The sequence below is a fragment of the Argiope bruennichi genome, chromosome 2 (genome assembly GCF_947563725.1).
Source record: "Argiope bruennichi chromosome 2, qqArgBrue1.1, whole genome shotgun sequence".
NCBI lineage: Eukaryota > Metazoa > Arthropoda > Arachnida > Araneae > Araneidae > Argiope > Argiope bruennichi.
Genome location: NC_079152.1, coordinates 82,374,870 through 82,392,893, shown reverse-complemented (window position 1 = coordinate 82,392,893; position 18,024 = coordinate 82,374,870). Strand labels below are relative to the sequence as shown.

General features: G+C 27.9%; 1 protein-coding gene across 1 annotated transcript in view; it reads right to left on the bottom strand.

Moving 5' to 3' along the window:
- The window catches only part of LOC129989343 (uncharacterized), a 66,699-nt gene extending 51,665 nt beyond the window's left edge, over nucleotides 1-15,034 (bottom strand). Inside the window, exon 1 of the mRNA XM_056097829.1 lies at nucleotides 14,930-15,034. Coding sequence (XP_055953804.1) covers nucleotides 14,930-14,987 — 58 coding nt within the window. The 5' untranslated portion in view covers nucleotides 14,988-15,034. The remainder of the gene's footprint in view (nucleotides 1-14,929) is intronic.
- Between the last annotated feature and the right edge of the window lie 2,990 nt (nucleotides 15,035-18,024).

The following is an 18,024-nucleotide window of genomic DNA, read 5'->3' as shown; positions in this document are numbered from 1 at the left end:
AGTTTTAAAAACACCATAACTAGAGTTTTCAATGAAAGCACCTCAAGAAAAATAATTATAACTCCAGAAATATTTCGAATATTGATAACATCTTGGTATCGTTTGAAAGCTAAAGGATCAGAGAACATTATTAAGCAATAAAAAATATTCAATATTTTGAACGATTTTCGAAGTTTCAAGTGTGTACATAGACCTTAAAAAACATTTTTTTTTAATTTAATTTTAAAAAGAATTAAAAAATATATTATTGCACAATAATATTTTCGGAAGTTATTTAGAAAAAACATAATAGTCTTGCTCACAATTTAATTAATTTAAATTTCAAAAAATCCTTCCTAAGTGCACATTACCATCATCCAAAGTATATTTGTTCTAAATTCAATAGTTCCAGATCAAGCAGTCAGAAGCAAAGAGCAAAAACAGACACTATACAGAATCTTCTTTAGAAAAAATGACATTCCACGTAATATATTTAATGAGCAACATTTTTGATTTATACTCTTATGAAACGATAAAAAGCTGATGTCACATAATAATAAATATATGATAAAAAAAATATGCCTTTAACTTATTTTTAATATGCTAAATTCCCTAAACAAACTATACAGTTACACGAGGAACAAAAATTTAACAAAAAATTAAACTTAAAAGATAAGTTAAAAAAAGATTAAATAAAAAAGGTTTTAAAAAACAGTATATGAACACAAAAAAATACATAATAAATAAAATAATAAGGCCAGACAAATTTACGTAAATATTCCCATTCATAAAATTGAAAAAAATATGAAATGACAATGATCAATTAAACCACAAAGGAAGCCAAATGAAAACAATGCATTTTTTAATGAAGGAAATAATCATTTTTCCATTCATTCAAAATTAAAAATGACAATGGGGGCAAAACTATTTTCAAATACGTCAAGATCGTTATTATAAGGAAAGAGTATTAATTAACAAAACTCCTTGTGACTAATTAGAAATAAGTTAATTCAAAAAGAAGCCTAGACAGATGAAAAACATTGCTAATTTTGTCTAAAGAAATATGAATTCCATTGAAAAAAAAGTCAAATTTTAATTTAATTGTTGTTGTTTAATTTTGATAATACGCGAAATTGCAAGAAGAATTTTGCTCAAATTGCACTTTAAAATTAATCCTTAATATGTTATTCTGTATATCATATATAATCTGCTGAAAGTTCATATAAATTTTAAAACAAAGAATAGCATTTTTTAATTTTCTAAGAAAAAAGAAGACTACTCTGTCAGAGGAAGTATAGATTTCTTCTATTAAAGTAAAACTTGAAAGAGTAAAGGAGGAACCAGAGAAAATTTTCTCCCCTAGATTTTCTAGAATACTTTCACAATATAACACGTTACCGTGTCTTGCTGAATAAAGAAAATCGATAGCATATTTTTTATTCATACCACTCCCTTTTGTTTGATTGTGTGAAAACTATGTATGAATCTACAAATTTGACATTTATTTTATTACAATATTTTTGACTTTTATTACTAATTGACAATTTGAATTTCATTACTAATATCAAATTTAATTATATATCTTATCATACCTTACAGGCATCGCATTCTTTAGTCACCTTTTAGTCATTCGCACGCATATGCGAATAGACAGATCAACCAACAGGCAAATCCTTGGTAGAATTCGATTCAAAATTTTATACAGATCTAAAAGTAAAGAAATAAAAAAATTCCTCTCGGCAGGCTGGAAGGCAAAAGTAGATTTCTTTATATCTAAATTATTATCTGGCAACATAAACTGCTGATGTTAAAAAACAATCAAAATTCGCAATAAAATAATGCAATTATCTATGAATATAAAAGTTGTTAGTCTTAATAAGGCTCTAATATGACTAATTGGATTTATTTTTCTATTTCCAATACTAAGAAAGTTATAGGGAAATGAAAATTTCAATCCCCTACCCCATTGCAATAGGTAGTCGTCCTATAGGAATATACCTAAAACAGTACCCAATTCCATTATTTCAGCTTTTAGAATTTTTAAACTGCCGACATATGCACGTTACAGATAGACTTCCTGTTGGCAAATTTCGCTCAAAATTGGATGAAAAATTACAATTTTAATTTTTAAAATGTCGCAAAAAAAATTGCCTTATCCATCTAATTCTTTGCGTTTTTTGGTTATTGAGATCTCAGATACTCAAAAAAATATGGAGAGGTGTTGGGACTTAGGAAGCTCGGAAACATTCAAATCTTGATATCGAATTTTTTGATTTATAATTTTTTTGTCGAATTTGTCGACTTTTGAATCTTTCGAAATAAAATAAAGCTGAACGCAAAAGATGCTATGTATTTCTATCGGTTTATCTCACAAGCTGCGTCGTTAAATCCCTTAAATTGGCGATTCGCATTTTTTCCCGTTAGCATGAATTGTCTTTATTTCATTGAGGAGCATTAAAAAGCTATAGGATCCTGAAGCGTCAAGTCACAAAATAACGGCAAGGGTAGTCACAAAATTTCTCTTATTCCTTTAAATAAATGCATCATAAAGCAACTTTTTTTTCATCTAAGTAGTTCATTTTTATTCTAAAACTACATGTCTTTCCCTCTTTATAAGATATTTTCATTAAATAAAAAAAGAAATTAGTTTTTAAAAAAATGTTCACTGTTTTGCTTTCATTCAGTAAAAGCAAAACTCCGCATTCAATCATTCATTATTCGATTTCCCGGTTTCTGCACGGAACGTTTCCACCGTGCAGAGCGGAAACTGTAGCTACGCACCCTGACTGCGGATAAATGAATCCCTCGCTTCAGCGACAAAGGATAACGAAGTCTTTTGCAAACCGCCGCAATTCTGACAAAACGTTCCTCTGAATGCGAATGCGCCGTTTTGGATCGGGTTCATTGAAATACATGGATTTCTTGACACGAACACAAGCGTTGAACAGCAGTAGACCTTTCAGAAGAAGAAGCCGAATCATGATTAAAATCTTTTGGGATTTTTTTTTATCATGGTGAAATTTACTTCTTGAATATGAAACGCTAAAAATAAATGCAATTGGTGGTATATGCCATATATCCAGCAGTTAGATGCTCACAATTTTGAAAAATCCAATATGCCAATCCAATATGCTCACAATTTTGAAAAAAAGAACAGTGGATTTCATAGGATGTCATTTCAAAATATAGCAAACGGAATCTTTTGAATCTGAAAAGATTTTTTTAATTGAACGTGGGGCCAGATAGGCGAACAATCCTTAATAATTTGAAATCTATTTAATACATTGTTCAAGAAGTAGTTACAAATTTTTATTCAAAATATAATAAATTATTTTCTTTATTGAAACAAAAAAAATCAAATAATATAAATCCAATGTTTTATTGGGATTTCCTAATAGTTTTAGTTTTTTACTAATATTCAGGCAGAATTAATAAAAGTTTTACATTTTCCAAAAAAATCAATTTTAAATAAATAATTCAACAACTCACCATAGTAATTATAGCACTTTTATTTCAATCATCCTTCCATGCAGAGACATTTTTTATTTATTTTATTTTTTATCACAAAATAATTAACAAAATGTAATTCTTATTATAAAATACATATTTTATTTCTCTAACATCACAATATAATAAATAGAAATAAAAAAAATAACTTTATCACTATAATTCCTTCTTACTTTCCCTTTATTGTCCGGAAAATCGCAAGGATATACGTGAACTTTAATTCTATTTCGAAAAAATACCGTTAGTATGGTCATGTTTGAGTATAGATTCTTACTAAATTACTATCAATTAGTTTTATATCATAAACACTTTTGTCTATTATTTTAGACGATACATTGTCTAGGGCTAGTGACGTTATAAAGCTTTACATGGAAATATATTTACAATGAAATACGAACTTAAGGGATTTTATTGGTTAATTGGTTGGAATTTAATGCCCCTAGAGCCAAGGGCCTAAAAGGAGGAAACGACGTACAAAAGAAGTTTCACTGGATACGTTTGGTTTGGTTATATTAACGTCCCGTTTGAAGCAACACTAGGGCTATTTTTGGGACGGACCTCGTCATTTTGAACCGCAGTCAGATGATGAGGACGACGCCTGAGCTGGCACCCCCCTCACCCCACCACACCACACCACACCACACCAACGGGAGGACGTTTGGTCATGATTTAACGTCAATGCGATTTAACGTGCAACTGACCCCCTTACACGACGGTTCATCGGTAGAATCGGGTCACGAACCTAAAACCCACCGGTTCCGAAGCCGAGACCATTTCCACCAGGCCACCGCGGCCCTTCACTGGATACAAGAAAATCGAGCGCTTTCGCGTATAGTAATGCATTTGTAATTGTGATGTAGTATTATAAGTGGTATAAGAATATAATAATTAATAATCTTTGTCATAAACATTGAAGCGTCAATTTAACAAATAGCTATTAAATAATTAATTCCAAAGTAATGGATTTTAAAACACACTTTTAATATGCAAAAAGAAGAAGTTTATTTAAGAACGTTAACTCTATTAATACTGAAAGATTCCAAGCATCCGTTCAACAAAACTACGGCGGGCGACGGAGACACCTAGATATTATGGAGAAATTATACTTCCCTTTACGTTAAATGCGATTGATTGAATACCCATGGCGCGTGCTTTGCTCGTTATAGACGATCATTCAGATGATTTAAGGACAGGAGTTTTCAGAAAATTCTCAAAGGATTTCGGAACATTCATTTGCTTAATAGCCTCCAGTTAAAGGGATCCTCTTATGTATATTAACCCCTTATGAATACCCTCTTCCATTGCGGTTTTTGACAGAATAGAGAATTTTTATTAAGATTGAAAGAGACTCTCTAACTCCAGTGCTCTGAGGTACCTGAATTCAAATGATATTAGGAATGAGAGGATTACTATATTCTGTTTTTAATTTTAATATTTACTACTTACAATCAGATAAAACTATTGATATCCAAGATAAAAAATATCCACTGAGGATAAATACCATTGGCCTCAATAAAAATTTCATTCAATTAAAAGTTAGTTATTAGCTTCTGAAAATATTAAAATAATTCATTGTTATTCTAGAATAAACAAATATATAAAATTCAAAGTTTTATTATATCATGAAGGAAACATCGGTTAAAAGATTATATCTTTATAATATGATAAAAAAAATCAAATCGCCAATTTACTTACAAATCTAAACTTTATTGGTTTGTAGTATAAAGCCAAACATCATCTAAAATTTTGTAAAATAGTAAAATTTTTAAGGGTATAAAATTGAACAGGCATCAATGAGATTCTTATGACATACGCATCTTTTCAAGCAGAACTTTGTTTGCATCGACTCTAACCTTTCCATTTCCATAATAATACACCATTCAAATAAAGTCGCCTTGCATTTTACATTATAATTATTTGATTTGTTCAAATACACAATAGCTTATTTTGTAAAAAAACAAAGACTTTTTATAGTGAAATCAAACACGGATTGCGACTTCATTTTACAAACTGACCATGTTTTTAAAGAACTTCTAAGACCCTATTCAGATTCAGATAATCATCCATTCTGGCATCTGTAATAAGCATGAAGAATTGGACAAATACTTATACCTTTTGAAAGAGCTTCTAAAAGCATAAGCATTACTTTTTTATGTTTTAATTTTACAGAAATCAGATATGCCAGAGCGCCATAGAAAAATATCTGGATCTTATCTTTTCTTATGCCTTCTTTATATTGAGGGTTCTTTAGGGAGTAGAAATTACTATTCCCATCACATTCACAACATCTCTGTTCCGACCGAACAGCTAACCTTCCTTCTTCTCTTGATTGAAACCGGAATTTCATTCTTTTGGCATTTGGTTGTAAATACGATTTTATCTAACCACCTGCACCATAGGATAAGAACAAGTTTTAAAAACCAATTACAATACCAAATTTAGTACATATATACCTTAGAGAGTGGGAACTTAGAGCCATTTCTTTTATGACATTTTACATAGTTTACATTAGAGGGTGGAAACCATAAGAGATTTTTTTTAAAAAATTTTAATTAATTAAAAATTTAGCTGCTTTTTGGGATTTCCCGAAACTTCCGAAAACATTGCACTTTTAACTTTCAAAAATTTTTTAAAAAAATAAATTTTGTGTTTTTTGAAAATTAAAAAAAAATGCCTTCTTTTTAATGATGCCAATTAACAAATCATGCGAATTTCTCAGAATTTTGGCAATTTTTAAAAAATATTATTTACTTAATTTCCAACGATAAATTACATTGTTGCTGTGAAATTCAAACTGTTTTCATTGTTTCATCATATATTTAATAGCATGATTTTCCGTTGTTGAAAACTAAGAAAAAAAAAGATTCTATTTAATCTCCATGTGTGCAATCTCCATATACAAGACAAACGAACAAGTGAAGTTCTAATACTGCAAAATTTAGAAGATAGCTGAAATGGACATTTATATTTTTGATAGTGATATGATGTCATCGGATTGGTCTCCATTAGAAAGGTTCATGTACACAATAAACAGAACTTAAATAAGACGATGAAAATAACACCACTTTAGTATCAGACAATTCGGCGAAACCATGGGCATGAAGTTTTATCTAAACGATTTATCTGAAATCCAATATGACCGATATTTTTAGCGAAACAGCTAATCTTTTGAAGAGACTGATTATTAAAATAAATCTTTTTTCCTCCGAATATTTCTCTGAAGAATCGCATGTTTTTATCCATGCAGAAAGGATGCCTTTTGAGTAGAACATGTCGAGAGATTGAAAATAAAATAAGATTTCAATTAAGGAACGCATAAAAATGACTAAAATCCTTTTTGTTTTTGTTGTAAAGATCAATAAGCTACTATTCAACCTCAATATCAAAGAACAAATGCATTCAAAAAATAATCCTTTCCAAAATATTAAATTTCAAAAAAATGCCATTTTTTAAATTAAATATTTCACCGGCTTTTATGAAAAGTTGCACATCAAATAAAATTAAATGATATAAATTATAAAATATACACCTTTTCTTCTATATAAGAAAAAATAAATATAAACTAAAAATATATCCCCAAAATTGAATTTTCTTTAACAATTTAAGTCTCAGTACTTTGTATCAAACATGCAATTGCAAAACATGATGGGTAGAACATTATAAAACATAATTTTATAACATAATAGGAAGAAATAAGGAATAACTGGTACTAAATTCATTCTGATTTGACAATTCTGAAATAAAAACTACTAATTGGAGGTAATTTTTAAACGTGAGACTTTCTTCAGTTTTGATGTGTTAGAAAATGATTTGTACCTCTGTACGGAATAATGAAGTTGATAATGTTTAAAATTCAAGAGAAATAAAATCCAATTTCAAAAATTAACACCATTAACGCATTCTGTTTCAATGAAGGGCTTAAATTTAACAAAATAGAAATCCAGCATATAAATCACAGCTAAAAATGAAGCAGATTTTTTTTAAGAAACCAAATGCAACTCTAATATCTGTACAACTATTTCTTTATGCTATGATTTTTTAATTTTTTAGCATGATAATTGCTACAGTTTGGCATACGATCTGTGCATTGCATAATTCTACAAATATGATGAAAAAATTTATTTAAAACGCTTTCAGGGTAGATCATTGGATATAAACCTACCATATTTGGCACGCAGTGGGCCCAGAAAATTAAATTTTTTAGCCTACCTACCATAACTTAATAGTTTTTGGGTGGAAGACGACAATGAAGAATTATCGACTAAGCAAATCAAGCAAATGCATAAGGAAGTAGAACTGACAGGATTTCGCAGGCAGTTCGCTTAAGAAAATTTCATTAGTCTAGTTGCAAAAAAAATAATTTTTCAAAAACATTATGAATTATAATATATTAGGATAATGTTAATATTTATTCCAGTTTAATCAGTCATGTTCCTATCTATTTCATTATTTTCACTTAATTATTAAGATAATTAAAAACAACATGCGTCAATTTAATACTTATTCGAGTATAATCAGTCAGATTCCTATCTGCTTCATCATTTTCACTTAATTATTATGATAATTAAAAAGCAAGTATTTGTTTAAATATAATTATATACAAATGCGTATGCAAATGATCTATTGAAATATCATTTGCTATTGTTTTAGAAAAAATTATTATTATTAGAGAGAGAGAAAGCAAATGCTTATTGAGTAAATTTTTAAATATTTAAATATCTAACAAAAATAGAATAAGTTATAAATCCGATGTTATATAACAGACTAAAATTTATAAAACTTACTTGTACCTATTCCAAATTTATAAACTTAATGAGTTATGAGAATTTAATTTTATTAAATTTAAATATTTTAAAGAATATTAAAGATAAATTTTTAATATTTCATAGTTTTATGAATAGACACATATAAAAGACTTAACTGGAAAAAAAAATACATTTTTTCTTCTATTTTAGAATTTTGTATTCGCCTTTTTCGTTCATTAATTCATTATTAATTACTAATAACTTCATTAGCTAGTTAATTATAAACAATACAAAGTTTTGTATGTTTAAAAAATTAAAAAAATTATTCAAATCAACCTACCATAGTCACAAATAACCTTACAGAAAATGACCCATGTAGCCTTAAAGCCTCGCTTTCAAAATAATATGATAATAAGAAAGATATCAGAGATAATTGCAAAACATTCATATTAATTAAAAGTTAGTTCTTACACAGAGTATTTATTCTAGCCATCACCAAATTATTAATTTCTGAATGGTTAGGATTGACATACATACAAATTGGAAAAAGCTTTAAGTGATATAAATAATTATATCTTATGTTGTTTAGATAATGTATTACTGAAAAAATTACGGCGTCAAAATTTTTTATATATTTCCTCGGTCTTATTAGTCATATTGTGTAAAATATCCTTGAAGCACTAACAAAAATATTGTATTCTTTTGCAAGTAAAATCGACAAAGTTATGACATATTGAATATCATGACTTTATTATATATTAGAACATTTTAATAGTCACCTCGTGCAAGATCCGGGAATTAATGGATATCACTTGTTCATAAAGCTATTGATTGGCTTAAAAGAAATGAAATTCAAATTTAAATCAGTAATTTTTTCATCAGAGCATTAATGGACTTAAACAACATACAGTATAATGCTTTATCCCATTTAAAATATTTTTCAAATTGATATTATATGCTTTTCTCTAACAGTTGCGAAGTTATTTACGGACAAAGATTAAAAGCGGACACTTAAAATGTAGTGAATGAATTCCATGCCACTAAATGTTAAATGCATGGTACAAAAGATGCAAAACATAAATTCACTTTTAAGTGCTAAGATCTATTTTTTTTAATTCCTAAGGAAAAACAGAAACTTAATCCTCAATAATTAACTAGATAAAAAGTATTTGTTCCAAATAATACAACTTTTTTTACTTTCTTATATACGAAGTATATAAAAATAATGTATTATAATTGTCAAAAAAAATTCCGACCTCGAGATTTCGGAGAATCTCACCATTTCAGACTTCCCTAAGTCCTGAAAACGTGTTTCTGAATTTTATCTGTCTGTCTGCGTCGGAACACGATAATCCCAAAAAACTTTGAATCTAAACAGAAAAAACATATAACCTATGGTCTTTATACCAAATCTGTAGATTTTTATTAAATTTTGAATGAAATGCATTTACAGGAAATTTGTCTGGCTGTCTTCTGCTCGAACAGAAATAAAGATTCTAATAATTAGACGTTAACAGCTCCTAAGCTTTATTCGTATTAAATTTTGAATTAAATCTATCAATGGTATGACCGCCTGTCCGTTTGTCCATTCGCATGCTAGTAAGCGCGATAACTCAAAACTTCACTGATGTAGGGAATTAAAATTGATGTGTGATATTGTTATCAAAATTGTATATTTTAATCAAATTTTGGGTTGAATCGGTCTATGAAGAAAAATTCTAAAAATGCATTATCGGCTTTTTTAATTATATATTGCCGGTGTCTTTGCATAGAGGTAGCGCATCTTCCCCGTGATCTGGGCGTCCCGGGTTCGAATCCCGGTTCGGTCATGGTTGTTCTCCATCTGTGTTCTATCTGTGAAGTGTGTGAATGTTCCCCCCTGTAAAAAGGGGTTGAGCAAGCGAATGTGTGAGTTTCATCTTCATATGAGCTAGAAGTCAGACTTCTGCCCTCGGGTGCTCAGGGGTCTTTACCCTCAGAAGCTAATGCACCCCCTTTCCCTGGTAACGCCGCGGACACGACATCATCATCACTATACATTGCGAAGCACTAAATACTCATTTGAGGGACTGAAAATGTGAATAGTCGTGGTGTTAACGTCCTTGTCTAAGATCCACAATATTTATACGAGGGGGAAATGGAATTATTACCTTTATTACGAAGCATGTGAGAGAGTTTCAGGGAGACTACTCACTCTGGCTTTACATAAGTGTCCGCTTGATTTGTGTACTATCAGTACTGAATGCTGTACCGTCAGTACAACATTCAGTTTTTAATCAGAGAATGCTATTCATTCTGCTATAATAAGCATTGCACTTAAAACAAAAATATTTGTTATCTACAGAGTACATATGAAATGATATATACGCCATACTAATTATTTGCGTAGTGAAAAAAAAAATTAAAATATATTAAAAAATAAAAGTCAAAATGCTTCAATGAATAATAATATTTGGGAATTATTTTAAAAATTATGATCTTGTCCTATTTTTATAATTTTACGACTGAAATCTTTTTTAGGATCCATGAAAGAAACTAATTCTAAATGAATTTTTAATGATTTTATAGAATTTTAATGAAAAAAAATTAAAAACCAAAATAAATAACCAAAACCATAAATAAGTTATTAACAATGCGCAAACAATGATGCAACACTGACTGAATTCCTAAAACATTTCCTAGCACTCTATAGATATTTTAAGAAAACTAAACATGATAGTTCTTAAAAAACATATAATATAAGTTCTTAAAATCCTTTTTGGATGTTGCACAGAAGTTTTGAAAGTAAACGCGCAGTAAAAGCACTTACAGTAAAATAAAATAGAAAATCCAGATATGTCTTTCAGCGCAACAAAATCTTTAGAAAGTATTTTTGCTTATGAATTTTCATAAAATGATGAAAGTGGTGAATCAAATTTTTCGAATTCTTCTTTACCATCCCAAATTAAATTAATTAAATTCCTTCTAGCTAAATTTTTTTATATCTTTTTGCTGTAAATTTTATTACGCTTTTTCTTGTTCATCCTATTTGAACAATCTTTAGATTTTTTTTTTCCTTCTAAAACTAAATTTCTGCTCAAAATTGGTTCTCTTTTTTTTAAAGCGATTCTTCAAAAGTGTTAGACATTTTTTTTTATTTTAAACATTTTATCTATTAATTATTATAGCTAATAATTCAAATAAATTGAAAGTGAATCTATAGTTTCGATTTTAAAATAAAGACTAATCTCAATTACACTACATAAGAAACATTCAGAAAGACTGTTTGTCAATTAGAGAAAAATTTAAGTAAATATGATAAATCAATATTAAAAAATAAATGGTGAATGAAAATCTATAGTAATCATGTGTTTCATTTTTGAAAACCATACGATAAAAATAAAAATTATTAATTTAAGATAAAAGATAATATTACAAACACTCTTAAATTATTCAAATTATTTTTAAATATAAATTAATACAGCTGAATTCTTTAGATTCCATTTCAGACTGCATTTATTCAGATTAATAACAAAAACAAGGATATTTCACTGAAAGTCGATAAAATTTCTTCTACTAACTAGATTACTAGGCCAGTGGCGGATGAACCAGACAGAAAAATGTAGTTTATCTTTTTAACAAACTTGTAGGAGGATGCGGTTAGTAAACAGTGCATACCATCTCTCTATCTGTGAAAAAAATTAAATTTTATAAACTATAACTGAATGAATCCGCTTTTATGTACTAGGAAGAAGTACAGACAGTTTTTACCTCGATTTCAGATAAAGAAAGAATATAAAACAAAAATTAATCAAATATTTTTTTTAACTATAAGGTTATACGAGAATAAAATTACTCTAAATATACGATTACTCCAAAATATTGTCACATCATTAATTATTGAGTTTTTAATAATTGCATAATTAAACCAGCTACAAGGCATAATTAATTTAATTTTACGCGGCAAATTCCACGCGCTTGTCTTCAATTTTTGATAGTAAGCCAAAACTCAATAGTAATTATTCCCCGATGAAATGAATGTCCTTTTATTTTTCTTCTATAGCAAAAATTTTTGTGTACTTCATATGCTCGCAGAATAATGAGAAATAATGCGTTGATTCAGGAAATCAAATTTCAAAATTAATGGCGTAAATATGCATTAATTCATATCAATGAAAAAGAATCAACATAGAATTTATACCATAAGGAATTATTGGAAAGAAATCATTTCTTAAGGAAATTGGGACATTCCTGGCAATGAAAATGTCAAACTTTCAATTGTATTACAGGCTTCGTTTTGCCAATAAATTATATCTGACATAAAATTTAGTATATATGTACATATATACAACGAATCAACTGTTTTCATTATAAAAACGCAGAAAAATATTTGGATCTCAAATCATTTGTTTTCTAAAGACAAAAATCGAATCGATATGCTGTGGTGCGATAATCTTAAAGCATATAATCACAAATCAGTATATTCAGGAAGAAAAAAAAAGTCATTCCAAAATTTGCATACTATATGAATTTAAATTTAACCATTACAATAAATTTATTTTCATTTTAATAGAATTAAAAATTAAAATATATATTGAATATTACATAAATTGGAACTCTAAAAAAATGTAAAGTTTTTTTTATTCTGAACCTCTTAAAATTAAATTATTCTGATGAAATAAATTTTTAAAAACATTTAACTGATCGTAAATGCTTTTAAATATTGAAGTCTTATTTTTCATACAATTAAATGAAAAAAAAATTATGCCAATAGAAATTTTTTTTAAAGTAATAGAATAAACGTTATCTTTCTATCTTAAGAAGGCGCTGCTGTTAACTACATTTTTAAAAGATAATTTATCAGCTTTCAGGACATCAAACCTTTCCTGCAATCAAGGAATACTCTTCATTTCATGAGATTAAAACTAAAAATTTTATTTCTTGGTGATACAAATGTTCCCAATTTACCCTATCTGAAGAAATAAATAAAAAGGATTCATATGAGTTTATCACTCTTTAAAAACTAAAGGAGGAGTAAATATAATAATTCACTGACTTTGTCAGCGGGCTTGTCTATGACAAGTGCCATAAGTAACTACAACAACAACACTATTATAATAATAAATATAGGTTAAAGTGAAAATATCGAATTTTTTCATTATTTATATTAGTTTTCATTCAGTTTTGAAATGGTCAATCAATAAATCAAATTAAATCATTTGGCTTCTACAGTTATATTTTTAAAGAGAATATGAAACCGATTAAATCGTCGTCCTCATCGCCTGACCACTGGATAAAATTACAAAATCCATCTCTAAATATCTCTCAAGTAGCTTCATAATTGGATATAATATCATTAAATTAAAATTCTTATACTATTGTGATTAATTTTTTTTAAAGTTATCTATTATATACTGTATATTACTCTTAATTTGCAGTATTTATTAGCTACTAGGATATTAGTAACTCGTACATTTGAAGAATTTTTTTATGACTATGGAGGCAATAACATACTTTCATCGTAATATTTTGATTATTATTTTTTTTATTAAAGATATTTCCTATAATTAGGAACACGCAATACTGTTTCAATAATTTTCTGTATATTCTAATACAGAATGTTTAGTAAAAAAATAAATGATATCGTACTTAGGTTTCAGAAGATAGCAATTCACATTTAATGCATAAATTCTTATTTTAAAAAAATAATATTTCATTAACCACCATTTTTAACAATATTTTTTTTTTTCATTTTGGTATTATATTCAATCCAATATGGCAGAAGTAATATTTTTTAATGTCAGAACTAATTCTAATATTTAAAATTGCAGAGATATCCTAACTATTCAGGAAAAAAAATTGCAACTTCCGAACTCTTTTAAATAATATATCATTTTAATATTTCACATGTTTATAGTTATAAAATCACTATAAAGAGATATTATTAAGTTATTTAGCAACTCATTGAACCTTAAGATGACTTACATACGCAAAAATAGGCAAAGAACACCGCAGTGCTTTTATTTCACTGGCTAGTATTTAGTTTGCAAAACTACATTTATTGATAAAAAAAGTTGTTTTTCTTCACTTTTATGTTAGTTGGAGATGCTCAGTAAAATATAAATATCATCTAAATTTTCAATAATAATTTAGAGGCCACTTAATTCGTTGCGAATATTTAATAACTCTCGTTTATAAGAGGATCATACATTTAAAACCGAAAAAAAAAAACTCATTAACAAGTTTCCCTTTTTACAATTCGTAATCCAACTGAGCTTAACTTTAAACTGTTCATTTAATAATTTTTGTTTAAAAAAGATTTTAAGGAAATTTATTCATTAAAAAATATTCAATCTTTGGAGCGTCTATGTAAAAACCTTTTCTAAGTTTCAAATAGAAAATTATGATTTTTGAAAATTAAAAGTAACTTTCTTAAAACTGGCAACATGGTTTACAATAGAATTTCGCAGATAACCTCTCTATAACGTATATAAAATAATTCTTTTCGCTATATTCTAAAATTGTATTCAGAATTCAAATTTAAATTCATTTTTAGCGTAAAATTGATTTGTTATACAAAAGTAAAGATAAAAGAATTTAATAAAGCTATAAAATATAACCACTGTATTCACGAAGTGTTATCAGTATAGCTTTGCTTATATCTAACACGTTATTGTTACCAAGATTCAAAATGTGTAAATCAAACAAAATGATGTTACCTGTCACTAAAACGTGCAGAGAAGAACACAATAAAACAAACACATGCACAACCAACATAACTGTCTTTTGGCGATCACATTTCTATACAAAAATCCACGAAATTCCCGCGCTTAATTTCTGTCATTACGATTGTAACTCCTTGTCCCCATATGTATATTTACAACACATGGAAAGTTACGCTTAGGTCTGCAAGTTGGGTTACCAGAAAAGGCAATCTTGCATAACGGCGAGATTTCTACAATGCGCCATTTCCCAGGTGAGATAGTGCTATCGCTACCATCAGAACGGAATGATACGAATCGAAAAATTCTGCCAACTTGCTAATTTGGCGTCATCTCAGGTGCGGCTGTCTTCTCATTGGTTGTCTTACTTTAAGTGAGGCCCGTTCTTTTACAAACGGGCGAGAGGGTCAGGTTCATTGTCCCGACTGAAGATTTCGAAAGTAGGTCATCCAACCTAGATCATCCCGGACATTAGGTAAAATGACGTCATTAAGAAATATTGCAAGTCATTCAGAAAATCGGGGAATTTTCTGATCTAAAACCTTCTACGCGTAGCATAGGTAATGAGATGTCAATTTCTTTTTTGGATGTTTATAAGAGAGAGTGCAAATCAAATTTACAAGGAAATTTCTTGACAGATCCTTTCTTTATTTCCCTGGAGAAACCATGCGTGTCAATTGTGCTGTTAAAATAAATGCTGCTGACATAGATACAGACCAGTATAAATGAAAATATTTTGTATAGTTTTATTTGCGGATTGTTTTTATGGCTCGCAAACGGAGCAGGAGAAAATTACAAGAAAAAGTGTTCCTGATCGTTGATAAATAGCTTTTACTCCGAGGATAAGAAAACGTTTTTAGAAGAGGGCAAAAACAATTGATGGATAGATATAATATTATAAAGTTTAATTTTTTTTTAATTGATGGATATTTGAACCTGTAGTTTGAAACATCATGCATAAAATATTATTTTGATTTCTTTGTCTTTACTTCATTTTTATGAATGACTCTTAATTATAGAAAAGATAAAGTGCTTACAAAAAAATATAAAATAACAAATATTATATATGTATATATATATATATATATATATATATATATATATATACATGAATTTTGAATTCTAGTCCTGCGATCTACCTCACAGAGCGTTTTGAAAGATTTTTGCACTATGCATATCGTATGCCAAATTATAAACATTATCCTATTGAAAAATGAAAATAAAAAAAATTAATCGAAGGATAAGAAATTGAATATAATGATGTACAATATACATTTAGTACCATTTGGCTCAGCATATAATAGACATCAATTAGTACAATATCATAAATTGTACCATGATATAATAGTGAGAAAGAAATGGCCATGTTTAAAAATAACTCAAATTTCTACAAAAAAATTGCTGAGAGAATTTTTTAACCTCGAATAAATTATATAAAGAAATATATTTATTGAATGTCCTTACAGTAACTGTTGCTTTCTACTTTTTTAATGAAAATTTTAATGTAAATCATGAGTATAATTAGTTTTCAATATCCCATAATAAAAGAAAACCTGAAAAATTCATGATATACGTGGTGAACTAAAATTTAATTTGTAATAAATTTAGTTAACTGTGAAATTTGTAAGAATTTCTTTTTTCTATTTTTCTTATTTACATTTAAGAAAATAACTGGTAAAAGAGTACTATGAATTACGACCATTATTCAATGAGTAAATTCTTAAATATAAATTAATACAGTTCTAAATCTCAATCTTAACCATTCTGATTAACGTTATTAAATAAAATTCCTTAGCAGTAAAGATAATTTTGTAACGCAATTTTGTAAGTATTTAGAAAAATATAGCATTTAAATCAACGCTACTTCATCAGAAAATATTCCGCACTTAACATATTAATTAATGAGTAATTATTAAACAATTACTTTTTAGCTTATTGTGTCATTAACCATTTTCATATTGTGTTTTAAGACACACGGCTATTAAACGCAATTAGAAACCTAAAAAAGTTATCATGAAGAGTTTAGAAAAATTCGTAAATTGTTATGCAGATATCGTCGTTAGTTAAGGCATTGATTAAGTGTTCTTTTGCTTCTAATGATGCTATTACTGCAGAAGAATACTTAGCGATCATATTTAATGCTACTCTATCTAGTTTCATAGCATATAATGAAAGAAAATACGTGGTTCAACTATGTAAGACACGAGAGGAATTCAAATCAGGGATTTAAAAGATTCCAGAATTTAAAACTTACAATTTCTTACACACAAACATTACATTACATTTAAAACATACAAATACTTATTTTCATAAACAAAAGTAAAATGACGATAGAAAATATCAATACGTTATGCCAAGTTTTATAATAAATAGTTTATCAATAATCTTCGAATGGAAATTTCTGCTGATATTAAAGTCAAACTATAATAACAGGAAGGAGTTGAATAATTAACGAAATTATTTCCTGCTTACATTATATTATACAAATTAAATTCACCTCGCCAATTTAATTTTGGAATGCACCACGCATTTTGTAAGAAGAAAAAGTATATGATGTAATAGCTGAATGAATGAAAATTTAATTATAAGTTTACATATCGTTATGCATAAATGTGTATTTGTCACATTCCAGAGATGGCACTTCAATTAATTCCAATAGGGTGATTTTATATATATATATATATAAAGTGAGCTTGCTTTTTAAAGTGCAAATGATGGCGCTTTTCATGGATAAATTTCAATTGTTTATCAAAAACTGCAAGTAGTCACTATTTTGATTTTGATAGGCGGGTAAACAACAGACACGTCTAACATGCTGTCACGACATTGAAGTTTCACCACTAATTTAATATTAAAAACAAAATATTGGAAGTATATTGAAGGGATTATTAACAAACCGTTTAAACATACAATACAAGTCTATTACTATAACAAGAATTATCAAATAATTCCGATAAGTAAGATCTGATCATACAAAAATATGTTCTGCATTTGTTGAATAAAAGGATTATGGATGTCAAAAAAAAAAAAATTCAAATTTTAACAAAGTCTGATTATGTAGTACTTTCAACTAGAAAATTCAGTATAATGAT